The sequence below is a fragment of the Calliphora vicina genome, chromosome 2 (genome assembly GCF_958450345.1).
Source record: "Calliphora vicina chromosome 2, idCalVici1.1, whole genome shotgun sequence".
In the NCBI taxonomy this organism is placed as follows: Eukaryota; Metazoa; Arthropoda; class Insecta; order Diptera; family Calliphoridae; genus Calliphora; species Calliphora vicina.
Window position 1 is genome coordinate 17,810,937 of NC_088781.1, and position 25,654 is coordinate 17,836,590.

Here is a 25,654-nt window from a genome sequence, read left to right on the forward strand (position 1 = left end):
CATAAATGTGTTTTATTTTTATAATAATAAAATCATATTATAATAAGGAGATTACTACACAAAGCGGACAGCAGTTGGATTGGAATATCTTAGGTTTATTATGCTTTGGAAGTCTTTAACAAATGAAAAATAATTTAACTTCAGACGCTTTTCATTCCAGAAATATGACTTCTTGAATACATAAAAATAACCAAAACATTTTACAATAGTTTTTGGAAAATATAGATTTTGCTTCAAATAGGATATGAATACATATTTGGGGGATTCAAACGGTCTACTATTAGGACGTATTGTCATAATGTCATAAAATATATTTTTAGTTTAATCAAATTTTTGTTGGGTTTCAAACAAAAAAGTTGTGTACTAATAAGACTTTTTGAACTATGTTTATTAGTTTGTCATATAATAACACTTTTTTTGTTTGCAGCACAACAAGAATTTTTTTAAACTAAAAAAATATTTTACGACATTATGACAATACGACATAATAGCAGACCGTTTGAATCCTTCAATTGTTACATTTTTACTTTTTAAAAACGTAGCTCAGTGGCGCCATTTGAGTTTTTTCGTTGCAAAAATCATAACAAATGAGATAATCAAACAATTTATAAGGCATATTATAGATAATTGATCAGCCTATGAAATGAGTGTTTGAAAATGGTTCTACGCCTTTCAAGTGCCTAGTTATGGGTTAGCAAAGTTGAAATTTATGGAAAAATCAATTTTATGGGAAGCAAAATAAAATATTTTTTAAAATTTTTTAATTTTTTATGTTTCTTTTTAACGGCTTTTATGATTTAAAATTATTCCAGAAAAGATTAAAAATTTTTTTTTTTCAAAAAAAAATTTTGGTGGTTTTTCACGGTCAAAAAATGGGGCAAGAACTAGCAGCTGGAAATTTTTGCATTAGGTAAGGAATAATCATAGAACTTATTTTGAAAATATGGCAAATATAGGAATTGATAGTTTTTTTATTTTCCATCAAAGTTGAAAAAATGGATAGTTGGTGAATATAGTTTGGAACCATGTATTTTTTCAAAATTATACCTCTAGCAAAAAATGGGACAAGAACGGGCAGCTGGAAATTTTTGCATTAGATAAAGGAGTAATCAAAGAATTTATTTTGAAAATATGGCAAATATAGAAATTGATAGTTTTTTTTATTTTCCTTCAAAATTGAGAAATATTGAAAAAATGGATAGTTGGTAAATATCGATTTACCTGGACAAATACAAAGCAACAGTACAATTTTTGTTTATTCTTTTCTTAATAAATATATCTATCAAAACTAATGACGATCAGTTACATAGTTTTCGATATATTGTATCTGAAATAGGACCAAATTATCTAAAAGTTGTCTGTTTTTTTGAAAACTTAAAATCAGTCAACTTTGAAGGGCTATATTAGGGTGGCCCTTAATAAACGAAAGTTGGATTTTGGCCATTCTCACCCCCAGTTTTGTGAACATTAGTAAAAAACTCATCCTGAAAAAATTTTAGGTAAATCGGTTGGGGTTAAGAAAATGCATTTTTTTCAGTTTTTGTAAAAATGTTTCCATTAAAAAATTACTTTTGAAATTTAATTTAAAAGAATAGAAATGTGTACGTAATTGTCGTTCTAATGAGATATAAAAAACAGAAATTGGTCAAAAAATGTTAAAGTTATTAAAAATTCGCCAGGCCATTACCGTGTCTCAGGCAACTAGAAGAAATGTAGGAACAAAATTAATATATTTTGATAAGTATTAAAATAAAAGCTTACTTTTACTTAAAATGTATCCATATTTACTTTTATATAAGTTTTTGTCTTCGTAGGATACCGTTAGTTAACATATTCGCAGGTATGACCAAAAAAATATTTTTTTTTTAACGGCAGTTTCAAAACTCCATTTTCAAATTTTTAAAAAATTTTTTAAACAAATTTCGGAATTTTTTTATTATCTCATTGGGATTTATTGAGAACATAATAGGGAATAAAAATATAAAAAATTATTAAAATATCTCTCATAGTTTTGCCGTACCTGCGATTTAAATTTCGAAATTTTCGATAAAAACCAATTATTTGGCAATTTTTTGACGAATGAGCTCTATTTCCTTACTGTTATGTATTTTAAGTAAAACTCATTCAGGATATTGTAGTGCAGGTAATTCTAAATATGCTCTGAAAGTTTTACTAAAATTGGAAAACGTTAACCTTTAAATCGTGAAGGTCAAAAGTGAAATTTTTCAATATTTGGAACTTCTCTTGGAAAGATAGCGAAATGTTGTATATTTTGGGTCGATTTTGATGAAACTTAACAAAAATGATGAACTTCTCAAAACTTCAGAGGGCGATTTACCTAAAATTTTTCAGGATGATTTTTTTTACTAATGTTCACCAAACTGGTTTGTGAGAATGGCCAAAATCCAACTTTCGTTTCGTAAAAGTTTTCAACTTTTAAAAACGGTGGTTTATTTCCTTTAAATAAAACCTATTCTTTTAGTTGCAAAATAAAAGATCAGGAGTTTAAAAATTGTAACAACTCTTTATTTATTTAAATTGACACAATAATTTAATACACACATTTGAAAAATACACTTTATAATTTACATATACTGACTGCTCTGCAACTCGCTGTTACTATTTACATATATATACACAGTGCCAAGTATCCTATCTGAATTATGACCAGATCATCACTGGGAACCTGTACACAACGCAACTGCTTCGTTTGAAGCAAGCCTTGACCCAGAATATGCAGCCAGACATGAAACCATAATATTCTAATATTCATGACAACACTCGACCATCAAAAGCTTGCTGAATCAAAGTCTTATAGACAATTTTAGCATCAAATATTTAGTTTTTATGTTTTGCTTTAAAAATTTATTTATTTCCATCCTGTTAACCAATTGCTTAACTCAATTTAAACTTGCAGTTATAAAATGTTATGATTATTAATAATTAAACTCACGTTTAAATTCCGCACATGTTTTGCATAATTTCATAATTGAACTTGTAGTTTTGATTTACAAAAAAAAAAAGAAAAAGAAATCAGAAGAAATCATTTTAAAAAGAAGATATTCCGTTTTAATGCAATTAACTGTTTTTTTTTTTCATATTTGTTTGTGGTGGGAAAAAGTTGTAAGAGAAATTTAAACATTTAAATCGAATTTTAAATACCCTTTAAATTTAAAAAGTTGACGAAATAAAATTTCAAATTAACAGAAATTCCAAAAAAATAAAAAAATAATTTGGAATAAATAAATCCAAATAAAAGTTATGAATTGAAAATACTTGATAATCTGCTAGAGCATATGGTCAGCATGCAAGAGGAGCTTCCTTCTCGCATTCAAGTTGTTGATCGTGATGCATCGATCGCTTATTCGATATTCAAAGTTTGAAATACGAATGGCTTTGTTATGTTCAGCATGGACCCTAACACGAGTGTCATACGTATGTGCTGGATTGTGAGTATCACAATTCAAATAAACATTCAAAACGTGTGATCTTAATATTGCAAGTACTTCACTTCTGTAAGAGTTTGATAACAAATTCGGTTTTCATAACAAAACTTTTTTGATTTGAAATTTTCCTAAGATTCCTCGATTAATGGATTTCATTACAGCATATTTCTGGTTGAACTGCTTTTGCATTTATAACTTGTCCTTGGTTTTCTCATACATTAATTCATTCGTCATCATGAAAAATCAGCCGATCGTCACTACACACAGAAAACAGATTCCAAGTAGCAACCAAATTTGTTGCCAATCGAATGATTCTACCTTAGTGACCCAATATTACAGTTGCGACTATAAGATTTTATATAGGGTATCAAAATTTTGATTGCTTAAACCGAAATTCTTCTTTTACAACTAACTTTCTGTTGATAGAACCGAAAAATTCTGTGTGTGCAACCGAATCTTTCTCTGCCGTTGACTGCCTTTAACATTTAAACGAGATTACAGTATAGTTCAACATAAGAATCATTTATCTGGTCACCGGAATACACAGGCGAATTCCATGTTTCTACTAGATTGAAACATTAGTAAAAAATCATCCTGAAAGTCATCCCTCTGAAGTTTTGAAATGCATTTACAAGGGGTAAAAATGCATTTATTCAGTTTTTGTAAAAATTTTGCCTCAAAAAATTACTTTTGCAATTTCATTTAAAAGAACAGAAATGTGTACGTAATTGTCGTTCTAATGAGACATAAAAATTAGAAATTGGTCAAAAAATGTGTCTCAGGCAACTAGAACAAGAAATGTAGGAACAAAATTAACATATTTTGATTAATATTAAAATAATAGCCAATTTTTACTTAAAATATATCCATATTTACTTGTATATGAGTTTTTGTCTTCGTAGGATACCGTTAACCTATTCGCAGTTATGACTAAAGAAATAAAATTAGTTTAACGGCAGTTTCAAAACTCCATTTTCAAATTTTTAAAAATTTTGTTAAACAAATTTCAAAATTTTTTTATCATCTCATTGGGATTTATTGAGAATATAATAGGGAATAAAAATGTGAAAAAATTATGAAAATATCTATTATAGTTTTTCCGTACCTGCGATTTAAATTTGGAAATTTTCGAGAAAAACCAATTATTTTCCATTTTTCAGAATGATTTTTTTTACTAATGTTCACCAAACTGGGGTGTGAGAATGGCCAAAATCCAACTTTGGTTAATTAAGTGCCACTCTAATGCCCATAGATAACTACAAATATATCGGAAACTCCCCAGTCTAAAACCTAACTCAGTTGTCAAAAACCAAATTCCTGAGAATGATTTGTAAAAAAACTATATGAAACCAAAAACATTACTCGTATGTGTGATTGTTATTAGTAATTTTTTGTTTGAGTTTTTTCTAGTTTCAGCTCTATGTTTATTTCTCTCTAGCTGTGTCCACGTCTCAACATTGTATTGGATATTGAGTTAAATGATTTCTGTGGGAGTTAGAAGAAGACATCCGCATTGGAGAGCAAACGAATAATCTTAATGGGATCGGTTATCTTCTATGTGTACTGCCAGAGTTATGAGCTTAATTACAGGCTTAAATTACTTCTAAGTTTGGATCGCAACATCAGATAATAAAGACAGAGGGCTCGTGCGACTATTTCATAACAAAAATTACAGGATGCCCCTGCAAATAATAGCGTAACAAAATGACAGGCTATAGGGAACGATAGTGTGCTGAACTATCATTCTGAGGGTTGTGGCTTTTATTTCCGCCAAAGACTCTAGTAATTTAATACACCTCCCTGCCGACTATAGGAACCCAAATACTACCCGATATACACACGCCTAAAACCTAAATGTTCATTTTGTCTTATGGCAGTGCGAAAGAGAGAGATACCAATTAAAAAACTGTTACATTTTATTGTCACAATTTAGTTGTTGTTTTCTTTGATTGCTGTTGCTGTTACTGTGTAAAGTTTCATTTGTTGGATTTTAAGCCAACAATCACAATATTCCAGCCATTATATACATTTTAGCCATACACAAAGCCAACTTCCTTTTGGAAATTTTACAAGTACACAATCTGGCTAAACAAAAAAAAAAAAAAAACAAACTGAACTTCTTTACTGTTGCGAGGCGGTTTCTTCCTTTTGAAGTGCGTAACATTTTAGTTTGTGTCATTTCTTGAGCGTTGTTCTGTTTTTTTTTTTTAATTTTTTTCTGTTCTGTTGTTCATTTTATTTCATTTATTAAGGTTTAATTTTAGTTGTTTCAGAAATTTTTGAAAAGGCTTTAAGAAATTGAAAGAGCAAAAAACTAAAGTAAGCAAGTGAGATTACAAAAGTAAGCTATAGTGGAAGTTTAGGTAGGCTGCAGCAATAAAAAAATATTTTGTATTTTTTTGGCAAAATAAAATTTTTGGAAATTAATTTTAATTTTCTATCCGGCTATTCATGTACTATGAGTATTTTAAAGAAGGACCCATTATATTGACTTTAAATAACGATTTATTCAGGCTTTCTTTAAATTATCTCTCATGTTCTTTACACAAGGGCAAAATGAGATCTATGATGACATTGGCTTAATTTGTCTTACAGACATATGACCAAATCAACTAGAAAATCAGCTAATGTCTTCCATATTCAACACATTCAAACTATAGCTCCTATATTTATCATTTATATAATAATAGGACATTTTTAAGTCTTATATGCCTAAATTTTAGCAACTTTCTGTTTCCTCATCTCTCGGCCATATATCAGTGACAAATGTAAAATCTTTTTTTTTTTTTTGCTCCTTTTTTTCACATTTAAGTTTAAATTGGTTAATATAATTTGCAATAACAATTTAAAAATGGTAATATTATAAATTATTTAAGTTACTACCGTTTATTTCGTTTGGTATTTAATGTACGTACGAGTTAATATTAACTTGATACCTTTTTGTAAAACAAAAATCTTTAGTAGTAATGATGCAACTGAATAAAAATAAAAAATAAAAATGCAACTGAACTAAAATAAATTGTATTTCCATATGAAATTTTATTTTGTTTTTGAAACGTTAATGCTGCAGTCCTGTTAATAACTTTTTATAGTGGTGATTTTCAGCATTACAAAACAGTGCCAATAAAAAGTAGAGTTCGGCAGGTGGGTTGTTAAAAGAAGTAAGGAATGTTCATTATTAAGCGACCGATCGTTACAAAAAAAGTGCCAATTGTTTTAACAAAATGTTATAATTCAGAGTCATAGTGATATTAGTTTCTAAATGGCATACAAGACAAATATCGCCAAAGAAAGTAAAATATATTTAGAAGATTTTGTATGAGTTGATTAAAAATACTATAAGACTTCGAGGTCGTTTGATATATGGCAGTTTTTATACCCTTCACCTTCGTGAGAATTTCCACAATTTCCACAATATAATTTTCCGACCCTATAAAGTATATATATTCTGGATCCTTATAGATAGCGGAGTCGATTAAGCCATGTCCGTATGTCTGTCTGTCCATCTGTCTGTCTATTGAAATCAATTTTCTGAAGACCCCAGATATCTTCGGAACCCAAATCTTCAATAATTCTGTCAGCTATGCTTTTGAGAAGTTTCCTATTTAAAATCAGCAAAATCGGTCCACAAATGGCTGAGATATGAGGAAAAAATCAGGACAACCTCGATTTTTGACCTATATCTGGATTACTAAGTCATTAACATCGACAATATGGATATCTAATGATAGATATTTCAAAGACCTTTGCAACGACGTATATAAGACCATAGTAAGTTGAACCTACAATGGGTCAAAATTGGAAAATAAATTTTTAACCCGAATTTTTTTTTCACTAAAAAAAAATTGAAAAAGAAAAACAAATTTTAAACTTAAAAAAAAAATTTTAAATTTAAAAAAAAATTTAAATTTAAAATCAAAAAAATTTTAAAATAACAATTCGAAAAAAAAAACTTTGGGAAAAAAATAAATTTTGTTTACCTAAAAATATTTAAAATTTGTATTTTGAAGTATAATTTGGTGAAGGGTATATAAGATTCGGCACATCCGAATATAGCTCTCTTACTTGTTTTCTTGAAGCTTGAGCCTAAGAAGAACCAATTAACTGAATTTAATAAGAACAAGAAATTAGTATTTCTTCGAGAGGGAATCAAATTTGAAATAATAATTCTTTCACTTTTAGTTCGAACTCATTTTTTTGTATTCGTTATTTCGCAAATGCTCTTTAAATGCAATCCATTCGTTCAAAAATTAACTTAATAAATTCCCAGCTAAATTTTTTTAAAAAAAAAATTCTATTCGCGAATTTTATTTTTAAACTCGCGAATATTTATGGAAACTTTTTCCTTATATTTATGGTTGACACAGACACAACTTCGAAACATTTCATATCAAAAGTTGTAGATTTTAAGGATGGGATAACCTAATATGTTTGACTGAAGACACCTTTAACGACAAGGTATTCGATTTCTCCACATTCGGACTAATAATGAATAAGATCATTGCACAGTGTTTCAGAAACTTTTCATTTTAGAAATAATTCGGTAGATCGCGAACGATTAGAAATATCATACTTAAATTTCAAATGGTCAGTGATATGGTGGTTTTGTGTTGACTTATATTTACATGGCTTCTTAGTTGGAATGGTGGCTAGTAGGCGGCTCCCCAAAGTTGCTCACCATGGGTCTACAAAGTTAAAAAAAAAACAAGTAAGAGAGCTATTTATACTAGGATGGGTCAATTTTGTTTGGTCAACAGGCGTATAGCAAAAACGTAATATACGAAAAATTCTAAGAAAATTTTCCCAAGAAACTATGGGTCTATAATCAAAATCTAGCTCCCGCTGAGAGACTTCAAAATACACGTTTAAGAAATTTCTCTGTCCAACAAATTGAGATTTTTTGATTGGAACAAAATAGCGACCCTATAATTCTGAAAGAGCATGTTGAGTAGATTATTTTTGTGGAATAAACTTATGGTCCAGCTGGACTGACTTTTTTACAATGGGTGAAAATTTTAATTTTTTTTTATACTAACTGAAAAAAAATGTTGTAAGTTAATGTCTGAGAGATTCTTATTGTCAGAATTATATCGTGGAATTTTATGGGGATTATTTTTGTGGAGGATCTTAACCCTCTATCTCCACTATTTAGGGGTCAATTTCACACTTTTTTTCGAGAAAATCAAAAAAAGTTCTTTAAAAAAGGACATTTAAGGATTAAAATATTCCACGAAAATGTTTGCGGGAAAATTTCAGTGATGGTCACTAATGATTCCAAAGTTTTAAATAATACTCTTTACGCATGTCACGTTTTTTCACGCCCGAACAATTTGACCCACCCTAATATATACCCTTCACAAATTATACTATAAATAAAAATTTTTAGATAAACAAAATTTAAGAAAATATTTATTTTCAAATTTTCAAAAAATTTATTTTGGTGAAAAAATTCGGGCTAAATATATTTTTCCCGATTTTGACCCATTGTACGTCTGACTTAATATGGCCTTATATATGTATAGGCCGTTGCAAAGGTCTTTGAAATATGTATTAAATATTGGATATCCATATTGTCTATATTAATGACTTGGTAATCCAGATATAGATCAAAAATAGGTCAAAAATTGAGGTTGTTCTGATTTTTTCCTTATATCTCAGCCATATTTGAGTCGATTTTCTCGATTTTAAATAGCAACGGAGCCGAATGAATTCCCGATATATTGATTTATGAATCATGTATGTAATTTATTTTTGGACTACGAAAAGATGATTTCAACATACAGACGGACAGACGGATATGACTATATCGACTCCGCTATCTATACGATCAAGAATATATATACTTTGTGGGGTCGCAAATGAAAAATGTAGAATTATATATACCCTTGCCGCTCATGGCGAAGGGTAAAATAAAAAGTTGTCATCAGGTCTTCTGAAATTTCCAAACACTTACTGACATGTCAGCACTACCTGAAGACAATTACTTACATAACAGCAATTCATGTAGAATATTCTGATATGAAATTCTAAAGCAATAAAAACCTCTTATTTCATATTAAAAAAACAATGCCTAAAATCTTAATACTTTAACATAAACATATTTTTGTAAACATTTTATCAAGATCATTTTAAAAATGTATAAGATTCTTGTTTCTTTTTTATTTATTTTTCTTACAAATTTTACTCCATTTGTTCATTGTCATATTAAATGGACAATATATTTATATTAATCCTTATAAATTGTAAACTTCATTTTACATCTTGGTTTACAATTCTGTTGTTTTTTATATTTTTTGGTTACCTTACTGTTTTACTTGCATGTGTGAATTTCTGCACATTAATATTCAAATAAATCTCATTAAAATCAAACATAAATCTTAAAATTTTTGTCAGTTTAACATACATAAAGTTGATTTCCTTAACGAATACTCGGCGAAAGAACAGGAAATCTGCTGAATTCCAATGAAAGCAAGACCAATAAGAAATTTTAAAAAGGCAGTTGTACAAAAAAATAAAAAAAAAAAACAACAAATGTAATAATTTGTACAGGCGAAGAACAAAACGATTTTTATTTTATATATTCTTTTTGTGCATAATTTTATTTTAATGCTGCCGTTTGTCGTTTATGAATACGCTATACTGGAGGAGCTATGCTAAGATCTAATAAGAAGCTTGGCAATTTTGAAACATTTTGCAGGGAGAAGTCAGAAGAATTTAGAATTAAGCTATCATTTGTTAAAATTAAATTTAGGTCCCCAGGGGGCTCTACACTATTCATAAATTGGCTACTGTTGCTTAAATTAAATTTAGATCCTCAGGGGGCTCTACACTATACAGAAATTGGGAAGAAAATTTAATAAGAAGCTTTAAAATCCTCAGGGGGCTCTACCTATACAGCTATTGGGGAAGTAAATTTAATAAGAAGCTTTCAAATTAAGCTACCATATGCTTTAATAAAATTTAGGGCCTCAGGGGGCTTAACAAAAACCATTCAGCTAGTTGGGAAGTAAATTTAATAAGAAGCTTGTCAATTTTCGAAGGAGAAGTCATAAGGTTTTAAAATTGTGCTACCATTTGTTTTAATTAAGTTTAAAACCCCAGGGGCCTTTATACTATTTAGCTATTTGGGAAGTAATTCTTAACAATTTTTAAACATTTTTGGAAGATGAGTTATGAATTAATAAACTTATTACTATTTGTTCAAATTACATTGTGAAACTGCGATTTATTGTGACTATTAAGTCCCCACGGGGCTCTTTTCTATTCAGCTATTTGGAAAGTAGGTAATTCTTAATTATTTTTGGAAGAAGAGATATGAATTCTTAAAACTGTGATACCATTTGTTTAAATTACATTGTGAAACTGTGATTTATTGTGGCTATTAGGTCCTCAGGGGCCTCTAATTTATTCAGCTATTTGGAAAGTAATTCTTAACCATTTTTGGAAGAAAAGCTATGAATTCTTAAAACTGTAATACCATTAGTTTAAATTACACTGTGAAACTGTGATTTATAATGGCTATTAGGTCCCCACGGGGCTCTATTCAGCTATTTGGGAAGCAATATTTAAACATTTTTAAGATAAAAGTTATGAATTCATAAAATTGTGATACCATTTAATTAAATTAGATTGTGAAACTGTGCAAAGACCCTTGGCTCTCCAGGGGGCCTTGCTCTATCCAGCTATTTGATAATAAATTCTTAAAATTTTGTTGACATTTTTGAGAGAAAAGTCATGATGTTTTAAATCTAAGCTAAATTTGGTTTAAATTACATTTTGAAACTGAGATTTATAGTGCAGTTTAGGTCCCCAGAGGGCCTTTACTCTATTCAGCAATTCGAGAACAAATTCTTAACAATTTGTAAACTTTTTTGAGAGAACAGTCATTTGGTTTTCATGTTGTTTAAGTGGTAGATGTGAAGCTGTAAATTTGCGATACCTTTAAGGGCCTCAGGGGGATTTACTTATGCAGCTATTTGAGCACTAACGTTGCAGTATCTTTCATGAATGAAAAACTGACGAATGTTCGGAAAATGTCATTTAGATTGTTGATACTGTCTCCTGGTTCCTCTTGGGGCTATGCTCTATCCAGAAGCCATGATTTATTGTGAATTTTAGGTCCCCAGGGGGCCTTTACTCTATTTAGATATTCTAGAACCAATTCTTAACAATTTGTAAGCGTTTTTGAGAGAACAGTCATGAGGTTTTCATATGGTTTAAGTAGTAGTTGTGAAGCTGTAAATTGCGATGCCTTTAAGGTCCTCAGGGGGATTTATCTATTCAGCTGTTGAGCACAAACGTTGCAGTATTTTTCATGAATGAAAAACTGACCATTCTTCGGGAAATGTTACTCAGATTGTTGATACTCTTCCTGGGTCCCCTGGGGGCTATGCTCTATCCAGCTATTTAAGAATTAATTCTTAAAAATTTGTGGAAACATTTTTTTAAATTATGAAATTGAGAATTTGTGCATTTTAGGACCCCAGGGTGGCTATATTCAAGAACAAGTTCTTACCAGAGAGGTTTTCGTTAGAGGTTTTCAACTTATGCTATCAATTTTTGAAATAGTACTTGTGAAGCTGTAAATTGTGATAACTTTAAGGTCCTCTGGGGGATTTATCTATTCAGCGTTTTGAGCACAAACGTTCCAGTTATTTTCGTGAATGAAAAACAGGCTAATGATAGGACAATGTTACTCCGATTGTTGATAATGTCTCCTAGGTCCCTTGGGGACTTCGAGGCTGTTTTTATTGATTGTGGTTAAAGAACAATTCACTTTTATATTAAAAACTGTAAAGGACAATGTTACTTGGATTGTTGATTCTGGGTCTCCTGGGTCCCCTGGGGCCTTCAATGCTGCTTTTTAATGATTGTGGTTAAAGAAAAATTTACTTTTAGATTAAAAACTGTCCAAAAATATCCCTATAATCCTTATTTAACGGGTGTTTTTATTTGTTTTGATTAGATTGTTGATACTGTCTTCCTGGGTCCCCTGGGGACTTTGAGGCTGCTTACTAATGATTGTGGTTAAAGAAAATTTTACTTTTAGATTAAAAACTGTTCAAAAATATCCCTGTTATCCTTATTTAACTATTTTTGATATTTGTTCATGCATTTTTGTGTCTAGTATTTGAGATATTCCACAGAATTTTGTTAGGGTTTTTTGAAATCGTCTTTTACCTTAAACATTTTTCTTTCCTACCCATATTTTTCACGTTCTACATGATTTGTTTGTTTCAGCATAGCGGTAGTCTTGTTGCAGGTATTTTTTTTATCATAAAAAATATAAGAAATATTTCTTTATTTTCATTTGTGTGTAAGTTTTAACGCTTATAAAGTTTTTAAATGCTGTTATTTTTTTTTCGAAATTCTCTGCAGCATGTAGTTTGTGTTTTATCTTTTGTATATGAATTATGGCTTTAAGATTGGATTTTCAACACTGTGTTCTTTTAGTTTTTAGTACTATGTCGTTTCTTATTTCTGGGCTTTAGGTTGAAGATTATCATATGATTTGTAGAAGTGTTGGTTTCTATGTGGTTTGTAAACGTTTTTTTCTTGAAACTCTGGGCCCTTTGTACCTGAGAGAGATGTCTTGTTTTGGTAAATTTAATAATTCTTTTATTTTTCGTTTTAATGACATAAATTTACGGGGTTTATTAAAGAACAAAACTTCAAATAAACTTAAAATTATGAGTAATGTTTAAGTAATGGTCATAACTTTAAAAAAACCAAAAATTTTATAAAAAAGTTGTGTAACAGTCAGTCTGTTAAAAATCTAAAAACTTATCTGCATAATGTCTTAAATACTCCCGGTATTAAACTTTGTTTTCTTTATTTCTTTCAGGTTCCCGAAAACATTGCCATTGGCCATGTGGTGGGCTCTGTGGATGCATCCGATCGCAGCAAACAAAACATGATCTTCAACGAAGATAATCTCTACATAACCTACACTCTAACGCCCTTATCCAAAGACCTCATAGAAGGAGCATTTGATATTGATCGTCATACCGGTTCTCTGGTAGTAGCCCGACAATTAGATCGTGAACTGCAAGCTGAATTTCGTTTAGAAATACGAGCCTTGGATACCAGTGCCAGCAACAATCCACAAAGCAGTGCCATAGCGGTAAAAATCGAAATACTAGATGTCAATGACAATGCCCCCTCGTGGCAGGAAGATCCTATAAAAATACAAGTCAGCGAACTGGCCACAGAGGGTTCTGTCATCTACAACTTTTCAGCCTCAGATGCCGACACCGGTTTAAATGGTCAAATACAATATAAACTATTAAAATACAGTCCCAAAAGTTGGCATATGGAGAAGTCTCAAAAAGAAGAAAGAGATCTATTTGCTGTAGATATTTTGACGGGAGGTTTAACTGTTATGGGGCCTCTGGATTATGAAACTATCAAAGAATACATCTTAATAGTTCAGGCTTTCGATTTGGCTGAAAATAAATCGGAACGTTTATATAGCTCGGTTACAGCTGTTGTAAAAGTATTAGATGAAAATGACAATAAACCGGAATTTGTTATACCTCCCCTCAATAGGGAAACCAAAAACAAATATGGTTTGGTGAATCGAAATGCAACGCCCACTGCCACAGTGTTTATTTCGGATAATAAAAGAATTGGTGATTTGTTAATGCATATAGTGGCCATAGATCCGGATACGGGCAATAATGGCCGTCTGTCTTATACTTTGGTTACAGGCAATGAATTAAATTACTTTCGTTTAAATGCTGAGACAGGATTCCTGGAATTAGCTAAACCTTTGCCGCCTGTCGTACACAATACAGCCGATAGAATGGCAGATTTGTCGACTGTCAATCGTAATAAATTTGAATTACTGATCAAGGCTGAAGATCATGGTGTCAAGGAAAAGTTAAGTTCGGTTATGAAATTGGAAATTTTGGTTAGGGGTACCAAGAGTAATCCACCACGTTTTAAGAAGTCCATGTATTATGCCAACATAACGGAGAATGCTTCAGCGGGCAGCTTTGTAGTACAGGTGGAGGCCAAGTCGTTTAATGGGGGAGAAAATGGTGAGTAGAAATTTGAGACCAAAAATGATAATAAATAAGCAAGGGACAGAATTCAGTGGCAGGAGTAAAACACATAAAACACGTACGCCAACCGCGATAAGGGTGAATTTATGCTGATTTATTTTTAATTGTCTTCAGTTTATTCGTTAAATCGATTATTCGCTTTACCGATTAATCGCTTACATTTGATATTAAATCTTTATTTTTAACATCCGTGCAACATAATAACTATTTTAGGCAGGTTATTTTTCGATTAATCGATTATTTGTTTATTCGGTTTTACGAATAATCGCACAAAATTAAAAAATATATTCAAAAATTGCCTGAAAAATAGTAAAAATATGAAGTCATTTTAATTTCTGCTTGATTTTTAAGAATTTTCTTCATGTATATTGTTTTTTTATTTACCCGATTATTCGTTTGTTTTAATAATTTTTTTTTTAATTATATACTAAAGATAAGAATTTATTTCAATGTATGCTGCATTTTACTTTTTAAATTTCTTTACTTATATCGGTTTAATCGTTAAATCGATTATTCGATGAACCGATTAACAATTTAAATTTAATTTAAAATCTTTATTTTTAACAACAGTGCAACATATTTAACACATTTAAAATTTTTTTTTCGATTAACCGATTATTTCTTTATTCGGTTTTACGAATAATCGCACAAAATTAAAAAAATATATCTAAAATTTAAAAAATAGTAAAAATATGAAGTAATTTAAATTTCTACTTGATTTTTATATATTTTTTTTCATTTATTAATTTACCCGATTATTCGGTTCAACGATTATTCGTTTTTTTAATTTTTTTTTCTTAATTTAATTCTAAAAATAAGATTTTTTTTGTTTCTGCTTATTTTTTTTTAATTTTCTTACTTTATATTCGATTATCCGTTTAATCGATTATTCGGTTCAACGATTAATCGTTTAAATTTAATTTAAACTCTTTATTTTTAACAACAGTATAACATATTCAATATTTTAGACAAGGTTTTTTTCGATTAATCGATTATTTGTTTATTCGGTTTTACCAATAATCGCACAAAATTAAAAAAATTCATATAAATTTCAATTGAAAAATAGTAAAAATATGAAGTAATTTCTATTTCTGCTTGATTTTTATGAATTTTCTTCATTTATATTGTTTTATTCGTTTCGCTGATTATTCGAATCAACGATTAATCGTTTTTTATGAAATTTTTTTTTTAAATTTAAATTTTGCAGAAAAACTACTAAATCTAAGAGATAATTAAAATTTCTGTTTAATTTTTATTCGTTTAATTGATTATAACCTTTTCCGATTATTCGTTGTAAATTTAATTTAAAATCAATATTTGTATTAAGACTTTTAAATATTCGATATGTAAGGCAAAATTTTATTTCTATTAATCGATTATTTGTTTAATCGATTTTACGAATAAGTGCCCAAAACTAATAAAAATATTTAAATTTCGCCCAGAAAATAATTAAAATTTTAGTTTAATTTTTATGAATTTTCTTAATCGAATAATCGATTATTCGGTTTTCCGATTCGTTCCGATTTGTTTATATTTAGGCAAAATATTATGTTAGGCAAAATTGTGGTCAATTAATTGATTATTTGTTTAATCGGCTTAACGAATAATCTCCCAAAAATTACTTTAAATTATTGGATCTCCGATTAATCGTTTACATTTTATTTAAAATCAATATTGTTATATTACACCATAGAACAAGATATAACAATAATCTTCAATAAACTTCTGTTCTCAAATCAAATATTTTTCTGGAAAAATTCCTTGAGCTGTCTTGGCGATCATTCTTTAGTTTTGATCACATTTTTCTGTTTTGGCATACCAAGATTTTTGTTGCATGATTTTGTTTGCTTGTTAAAATTTCTCAACAAAACTTTAAGAAAAACAAAATAGAAAATCACGAGGTGTCCATCAATCTGTCTACATCATACAATTTTCATCCATCTCCACACTCAAACCAGCCAGCAACCACTCACTCACTTTGCCAGACAGACATTATTCATGCTCTTACTCAGCACTCACTCAAAAGCTCACTTAGTTAGTCCGCCATATGCAAAACCAAAAAACAATTAACGGTTTAGTTTTTTTTATTTTTTTTTTGTGTTTGTCTCTTTATACATTCCCTCACTCATTCACTCATGCAAATGTTCTTTCCTTCTAATTCCTTATTACAGCTAATCTCACCTATGAGATACCAACAGGTGTCGCCGATAATCATTTTCATGTTGACACCCAACGTGGCATTGTCACCACACGCGGTCAATTTGATCGTGAAACAAAAGCCTCATATACCGTGCCAATTTATGTATATGATGCTAAACGTTCAACAGCAGCCACAAGTAGCAGCAGTGGCAGCAATGCCTTGATGACAATGGCACGTAGGCAAAGATCGTCGGTAAATGAAGCGGCTGCCGCACAAAATGGTCAGTTTGATGTGGCCATTTTACATATAACCATAACTGACATTAATGATCATGCACCGGAATTCAGACCGGGCTCATGCTATGCTCTCTCAGTACCGGAAAATAGTGATTTAGCGGTGATACACACAATTGTGGCAACTGATTTGGATGAAGGTGCCAACGGCGAAATAATGTATACCATCATTGGTAAGTAAAAAGAAATATTAATTAACTTTAAACAAATAGAGATATTAAGGCAAAATCAAATACATAATTTTATTTTTTTGAAATTTGCTTATTTTTTCTTTTTAAATAGGAGGCAATACGGGCAATAAATTTAGCTTGGACATACACTCTGGCGAACTAACCGCTCGTCCTTTGGATCGTGAACAACAGTCCCGTTATATTTTACAGATACAGGCCACCGATCGTGGTTCTCCTATTAGTTACCAAGGTCATTGTAATATTACCGTTCTGGTAGAGGATCAAAATGACAATGATCCTCATTTTGAACAGGCCAAATATGTGGCCAATGTGGCGGAAAATGTTCCAGTGGGCTCTAGTGTTATGCGCATTAAAGCTATGGATGATGATTTGGGCATAAATGCTAGACTTTTGTATACTTTGGCTAATGAAACACAGTGGGTGTTTGCCATCGATAATAAGAGTGGTGTTATCAGTACAGTGGGGTGAGTAAACACAAATTATTACTTTGAAATGCAGTTATATGAAATTATAAAATTTTGATTTCGATTAATCAATTAACATTTTATTCAATTTTACGAATAATCGTCCAAAAATTTAATGGAAAAATTACTTTATTTTATATTATTCTAATAAACAATTATTCGGTTTTGCAATTAATCGTTTAAATTTTATTTACAATCTAGGCTTTTGACATTTTTTTCGATTAAGAAGCTAGTTTTTTACGATTACTCTATTACTTGTTTATTAGGTTTTCCGAATAATCGTGACAAATTAATTTAAATTTCGCCGGAAACGTTCTAAAAATAATAAATAATTTAAATTTCTGTAAATTTTTATTTTATTCGAATAATCGATTAGTCGGTTTTCCGATTAATTGTACAAAATTTATTTAAAAATAATATTTTTGTCAAAATTCTCAGATATTCATTATTTTATATTATTCGAATAATCAATTATTCGGTTTTGCGATTAATCGTTTTAATTTTATTTAAAATCTGGGCTTTTGACAACATTGTCTCACATTATATACTTAAAACATTTTTTTTCGATTAAGAAGCTAGTTTTTTACGATTAATCGATTACTTGTTTATTCGGTTTTCCAAATAATCGTGCAAAATTAATTTAAATACATTTAAATTTCGCCGGAAACGTACTAAAAATAATAAATAATTTAAATTTCTGTAAATTTTTAGATTATTATTATATTCGAATAATCGATTAGTCGGTTTTCCGATTAATCGTTTAAAATTTATTAAAAAATCTGTCTGGTGTGTTTTTATTTGATTAATCGATTACGTGTTTATTCGGTTTTACGAATAATCTTGCAAAATTAAGGTGATACATTTGAATTTTGCTTGAGAAAATACAAAAGTAATACATTGTTTCTGCTTAATTTTTTAAATTTTCTTACTTTATATTCGATTATTCGTCTAATCGATTATTCGGTTTTTTGATTAATAGTTAAAATTTTTTTTAAAAATCAATATTCTTGTCAATATATTCTATTTACGCAATTTTTGGGACATTTAAATTTCGCCTCAGAAAATCTTAAAAGTAATAAGTTATTTCTGGTTTTGCATAATTTTTAATTTTCTTACTTTATATTCGATTATTCGTTTAATCGATTATACGGTTTTCCTATTAATCGTTTATATATTATTTAAAATCAATATTTTTGTCAACAGTGTCATATATTCTAAAAGTAAGATGTTATTTCTGGTTTTGCATAATTTTTCTTACTTTATATTCGATTATTAGTATAATCGATTATTCGGTTTTCCGATTAATCGTTTAAATTTTATTTAAAAACAATTTAACTTTAAACAGTGTCATATATTCTATATGTTAGGCTAATTTTTTTGTTCAATTAATCGATTAATTATTTATTCGGTCTCACGAATAATCATGCAAAATGAAGGTGAAACATTTGAATTTTTGTTGTGACGTTTGTTACTTTATATTCGATTATTCGTTTAACCAATTATTCGGTTTTTTGATTAATAGTTAAAATTTTTTTAAATATCAATATTCTTGTCAATATCGTCATATTCTATATGTTACGCAATTTTTTTTTCAATTAATCGATTAATTTTTTATTCGGTTTTACGAATAATCATGCAAAATTAAGGTGATGTTATTAATTAAGGTTAAATTTCTACTCAGAAAATAATAAAACTAAAAAGTAATTTTTGTTTCTGATTAATTCTTTCTGGAATTTTCTAATTTTATTTTCATTTATTCGTTTAATCGATTATACGGTTTTCCGATTAATCGTTTAAATTTTATTTAAAATCAATATTTTTTTCAACACTGTCATATATTCTATATATTAGGCTACTTTTTTTCAATTAATCGATTAATTGTTTATTCGGTTTTACGAATAATCGTGCAAAATTGAGGCAATACATTTAAATTTTGCCTGAGAAAATACAAAAAGCAAGAAATTATTTATTTTTCTGCTAATTGTTTGGAATTTTTTTATTTTATTGTCGTTTAATCGATTATTCGTTTTTCCAATTAATCGTTTAAATTTTATTTAAAATCAATTTAAATTTAAACAGTGTCGTATATTCTATATGTTAGGCAATTTTTTTTTCAATTAATCGATTAATTTTTTATTCGGTTTTACATATAATCATGCAAAATTAAATAAATTTATATAAATTTTGCCAGAGAAAATACTAAAAGTTAGACATTTTTTCTGTTTCTGCTTATTCTTTGGAATTTCCTTACTTTTTATTCTATTATTCGTTTAATCGATTATACGGTTTTCCGATTAATCGTTTAAATTTTATTTAAAATCAATATTTTTGTCAACAGTGTAAGATATTCTATATGTTAGGCTACTTTTTTTTCAATTAATCGATTAAATTTTTATTCGGTTTTACGAATAATCATGCAAAATTAAATATTTAAATTTTGCCTCAGAAAATACTAAAAGTAAGAAGTTATTTCTGGTTTTGCATAATTTTTAATTTTTTTACTTTATTTTCGATTATTCGTTTTTTTTAAATTAATCGATTAATTTTTTATTCGGTTTTACGAATAATCATGAAATAAGAAATTATTTCGTACTCTACTTTTTTATATGTTATGCAACTTTTTTTCAATTAGTCGATTAAAATATCTGTGATTATATTCGAATCATTCGATTGACTACAAATTTGATCATCACATCGAATATGTTTTCTCTGTGTAGAATATCGTTCTCGGCATGGAAAATATATCTTGGCCGTGCTCTTTGTTATAGAGCTGGCGTTCAATAGTATTATAATTGAGGCAATTAGGTATTCGTTAGAGATACTTCCTGGTGAATTGTCTAGTTTGCATGCTTTGCAGTGGAATTATCAATTCAACCCTAAAGAAGGGGTGTTATCATTCTTACTGTGACTACAGACGGTCAACGATATCCTGCAAAACTTTTGAGACAAGCGAATGATTGTGCTGACCTTAAAGTCATCGAGATGGTTTCAAACATCCCAGAATTTAAGTCCTTTCTTGTATCCAAAGGAGTTTAATTCCAAAGACCTCTTACATTCTTTAAAAATATGGAGTCTTACCACTCCAAATATCTAATAGTTACAGCAAATATTTTTGTCAGTTTTACTAGTGACATAACACAATAAACGAATTCCTTTTTAAAGGATTGTTGGCTTTTGTTTGTAGATGGGAGGGGGAGCGAAATGCAACATAAAACGACAACACTGACTTGTATGTTTTACATCATTAAAGGTGAAGTTGTAGCCTGCGGCTTTATTTATCAGATAAACTCCTTAAAAAATAAATATATATGTAAAAAAAACAATCTTTCAACAAATTTTCTTTATATATAATTGTTGTTGGTTGTTATGAAAACAACTAAAACAACAGCAACAACATTAAAAACAAAAACGAAAAACGTATAATTTTATTAATACACAACCTACGCAATTTTTATATAGATTTTTTTTGGTTTTTTTTTATAATTTTTTTGGGATTTGAGTAACAGACTGTTTAGCAATTGAGGCACATGTTTTGTTGAATGTTTGGTTGGTTGGTCGGTTGGTTGGTCTGGGTTTGTTTGTTTGTTGGGGATAAGGAAAAACCTTCAACGTTACCTACAACAAATTGTTTTATCTTTATACTAAACAAAAAAAATAAAACACTACAACAGACAACAAACTGAAATTATTTCTTACAAGAAACAACAATAACGATGTCAAGTTTTTTTTCAGATTTTTTCTGTTTTGTTCAGATGTTGTATGTACATTGTGGCAAGTTTAGTTTATTGTATATTCGACATAACTTAAAGGTCGTTTTTGGTGGTAGAGTAGAAGAAAACGAAAAAAAATAAATGAAATTAAATCAATACTTGTAGTTTCTTTCTTTTAGCTTGTTGCAATATATATTGAGGTTGTTGCAATATTTTTTTAGCTTTTTTGTCTAAAAATAAACTTGAAAAACCTTTTAACAACAACATTTTGAGAATTGAAAAGTAAGCAAAATTTCAAAAAACAAAAAAAAAGTATAAATTGTAGATTTCTGTGGCAGACCCCCTCTGGTGCAAATTTATTCATATGGACAATCAATGATGACAACAATTGCAAAAATAAATTGTTCTTCATCTTTTTTAATTTTTTTTTTTTTGAATCATAATTTTTTTTTCTCGCATCTTCTGTATTTTTTTGAAGCAAAAAATGTGTAATGTTAAATATATTGAGTGTATGTTAAAATTGAAGTTTAGTTGGCAATTTTCTGAGCCTGTGAGTGTTGTTTGTATTTAAACTAAGGGTTAATCATCGTTATACACCAGCCAGAAAAAACTCATCTTCAACTAAAAAAAATAAAACGTAAGACTTGAGTTTTAATGTTGAGTAGCTCTATCAAGAAAATGAAAAACAATACATAAATTTATTTAACATAAACTGAAGAAGACATCTTTTTATAAAACCTTAACTATATATAGTTTTTTTTTTATTTTTTGATACAATATTAAACACCACACACTTGTTGTTCAGTGAAACATCATCCTAAACAGTTTTCTACCCAGAGAAATAAACCAAAAACTTTATTTCTTAGCCCTTCAATATTTATAGTCACACATTGAGTTTAAAGGTACGGTTTTTTTCTTGCTGACTTACCTACCTTAACCATTCAACCGCCAGCCAGCCAGTCAGCCTTTTTTATTTTATGTATTATTTTGTCTGTTTCTTGTTTTTGCTTTGAAGCGGCATTTTTATCAAGAAGTGCTTAATTTGTGGCAAAATGTTTTGGACTAACATGTGACAGATGCTGATTAAAAAATGATGATTTATTACAAACTACTATGTTGCAACTTGTTGAAGTCTGTTTGTTGCCTTTTTTTGTTTTTGTTTTCTCCTTCTGACTTTCAATAAAAATGTTCACCAGTTTAAGGAATTTTTTTTTTTTTGTTTAATGTTTTAATATGGAATTGTAACACAACATAAATGAAAACAGATCAAGATTTGTTAAATAAGATTGCTTATGTGTAATATCCAATATAATAAAAAAAAGGTATTTATAGACAAATTTTAGATATTACAAGTATTAAAGCTGTCTCGTTATGAAATAGTTTTGTTTATAATTTTAAGGTTTTATCAATTTTGTTGAAATTTGACAGAAATGATTTTGGCATTTACAACATTTCGGAATATTTCTTAAAAGAAACGGGATTGAAAGTAAAAAATGAGAAATTTTTTAGCTCTTATTTTGAAACATTTGTACAATAAAAAATTCTTCAAATTATTGGCTATTGGTAGCTATGACCTTTTCTCATCTCTCTGACAACATATGGATTCCGACTCAAAAGAACTGTTCATCTTTTGAGGCCAAGAACGTATCAAACTCTATTCCAAAGTGAAGCCGACGGGACAAGGTCTGCACAGCTCATAATAGATAGCAAACTTTTAGTGCCACCAAATACAGCGCATTAACTTAGCGCCATTATATGTTTGGCTGTGATGTCGATTCGGCCGGTTGGCCGATCATACGATCTGTCGGTGCAAAAATGATTTTCTGTAAAGCGTTGAATACAAAACCGTCTTTCAAGTTCTCTTAGCTTCAGTTCGTGTGGTATCCAATTTCCCAGCTTTTGGATGAATCGTGCTGCTCGAATGAGTAGCTCCCAATGATTCTACAAGCTCTTATTGAGTTTAACAACAATCTTCATGGAGTAATGCCTCCAATTCTTTGTCTTCAAACTTTTTTGTCTGGCTTGGGCAATCTTTGTCTTCCGCGTCAAAGTCACTACTTCTGGACCGCAGAAACTATCTCTCGTACATTACAACCGATGAAACTCATTCACCGTAAGCTTCGGTGAACAATCGGTGTGTTTCTACGTCACTTTTTTTGCGAATTAGAGAAGTAAAGCAAGACTTCCAGCATATGACGCTTTGTTGGTACAAAATTTAAAATTTTCAAAGCAAAAAAAAACTTTGTTGTTTACCCTATAATGTTCAATAACTAAGTGAGAATAATTGACAGATATGTACCCTTCAAAATGAAATATAATCTAGTAGTCTCTATGAGCAGGAACAATAACTAGACAAATGCTAAATAGACGGCCTAAGATGGACAGCTCTTTCTTACACTAGCTGTTCGTGGATGACTAAATCGAAAGTAGTTCCAAGTTTGAGAAACAAAAGTGTTACTTGACTGTCAAAAAATGTTTCTGCTTTGTAGTGATTTATATGCCTCCCTGATCGTCAATACGATTCTCCCTTGTAAGCGATCGAGAATCTCTAAAATTGAGGGCTGTTTTATTGTGAATATTGGTGTATTTCTTACACTGAGCCATTCATATACTCTTGAAAAAAAGGTTTAGTTCGTTCCCTAATATTAAAACCAAGATAATGCAATATGATCTACTAAGCATTGTTATGTTAACATCATTGAGAAGCAAAGCCTCATAATCGAGAGTATTCACACGAATCTATTAAGAGACTGTTACAAAATCCTGATTCATATTTTGCGTCATTACCTCCAATCTCCAACAGTCAAATATTTATGTCATCTGCTAAAGAATATACAGGTTTGGAAGTTTAACCTATAAGTTCAGAGATGAAAAATAAATAGAGTAGCAGCAGGAATAGATACAAAGATGAAATGTTCGTTCCATTCAACGTTTCGGTGACACATATTTCCAAAACGTCCCCACTTTGACGAAACCTTGGAAATAACTATAGTTTAAATGGTAAATTCATCTTTCAATTAGTCGATTGCCTTGGTAATATCTAGAGCCACCTCTGAATTTTCACCAAAGTTATTAGTCGGAGCCTTTTTAAGAATTAAGGGTGCATTAACAATCTCCCAACACCTAGAGACTCACCTTCCAAAACATATAAATTCTGGCCCAGATATATTGAGATCCGCCGAAGCTCTTTCAAAAAATTTTGGGATTCTGACAAGTATGAATTGCCAGCAAATAAATGAGCTTTATTAACTGGATCCATTTACTTAACGGGTAAAAGGAAGATCTTTAGGAATACGAGCATTGTGTTCTCGAGGTGTCAGAGATTCCCATTCAAGAGAGGCATGACCGCAATTCCGTGTGATCTGTAATGATGTCTAGCCTAAGATACCGTTTGTCAATAAGTTTTTAAGTGTTAACAAGATCCAGAAAGGAGCTGATTTTATACACTTTGTCAGTTTCATCATATCCAATAATTTCATAAAATCTCTAAATCCTCGCATGCTCATCATCTTACTGTGAAAGATTGTCCCATGCAAGTGTGGTACGAAACAATATATATACCGTGATTATATATAACATATTCCTCGTTTTACTTTGTTCAGGATATCCTCAAAGATTTAACATACCGACTGTTGCCCTCTTCTAAGATTTAGACTGTTCTGTTCAATTGCATACTAGCAGTTACCTTTCTGACACCTGGAAGTATTTTGTGTAGTTTATGTTGACAAGTCGTTTTGGATAGTTTGTAAGTCTTCTAATTTTCCATAATACTCCTCATTACATTGTCTTCTAAATCTCTACATTAAATTATTTATCTCCAATTACAAGGAAAGACAGCTTCAGACTTTATAATTTCGTTTGATAGTGTAGTCATGGAAGCTTGACTATTTGCAATCAAATTCGGATATTGACATTATTTTTACCATCTGTTGGGGTTGAAGCCTCTTCGCATTTCACCTGTAGTATGAGGTTCTGCATAAAACAAGATTGCTAAATTAAAGTATAGATTTCAGTAGATCCATATATTTCCAAACTTCTCCTAATATCCCAAGAATTAAAGCACTAAAACTTATTGTAATTCACAATATTCCACAAAATAAATGTTTAAATTTTCTCTATGTTCCTCATCATTTTTTACACAAAAAGAACACGAAATAAACAAAATAACCAAACAAACAACCAAAAAAAACCAAGATCTGTGTAGTTCAGTTTTTGTTGCCCTGATCATTATTTTAATGATCATCATCTTAAACACTCAAGCAAGAATCCTCGAAAACATTGGCCAGAAAACAAAATAAACCTTTTATAATATGGTTTTCCCCCCACCATTTAAATGTCAAGGCT

At 29.7% G+C, this 25,654-nt stretch overlaps 1 protein-coding gene across 1 annotated transcript in view; it reads left to right on the top strand.

The window, feature by feature from the left end:
* Nucleotides 1-25,654, top strand: part of ds (dachsous cadherin-related 1) — a 315,159-nt gene that overhangs the window by 283,400 nt on the left and 6,105 nt on the right. The window contains exons 10-12 of the mRNA XM_065502404.1: nt 13,291-14,488; nt 16,684-17,118; nt 17,228-17,600. Of these exons, the coding sequence (XP_065358476.1) occupies nt 13,291-14,488; nt 16,684-17,118; nt 17,228-17,600 (2,006 nt within the window). The remainder of the gene's footprint in view (nt 1-13,290; nt 14,489-16,683; nt 17,119-17,227; nt 17,601-25,654) is intronic.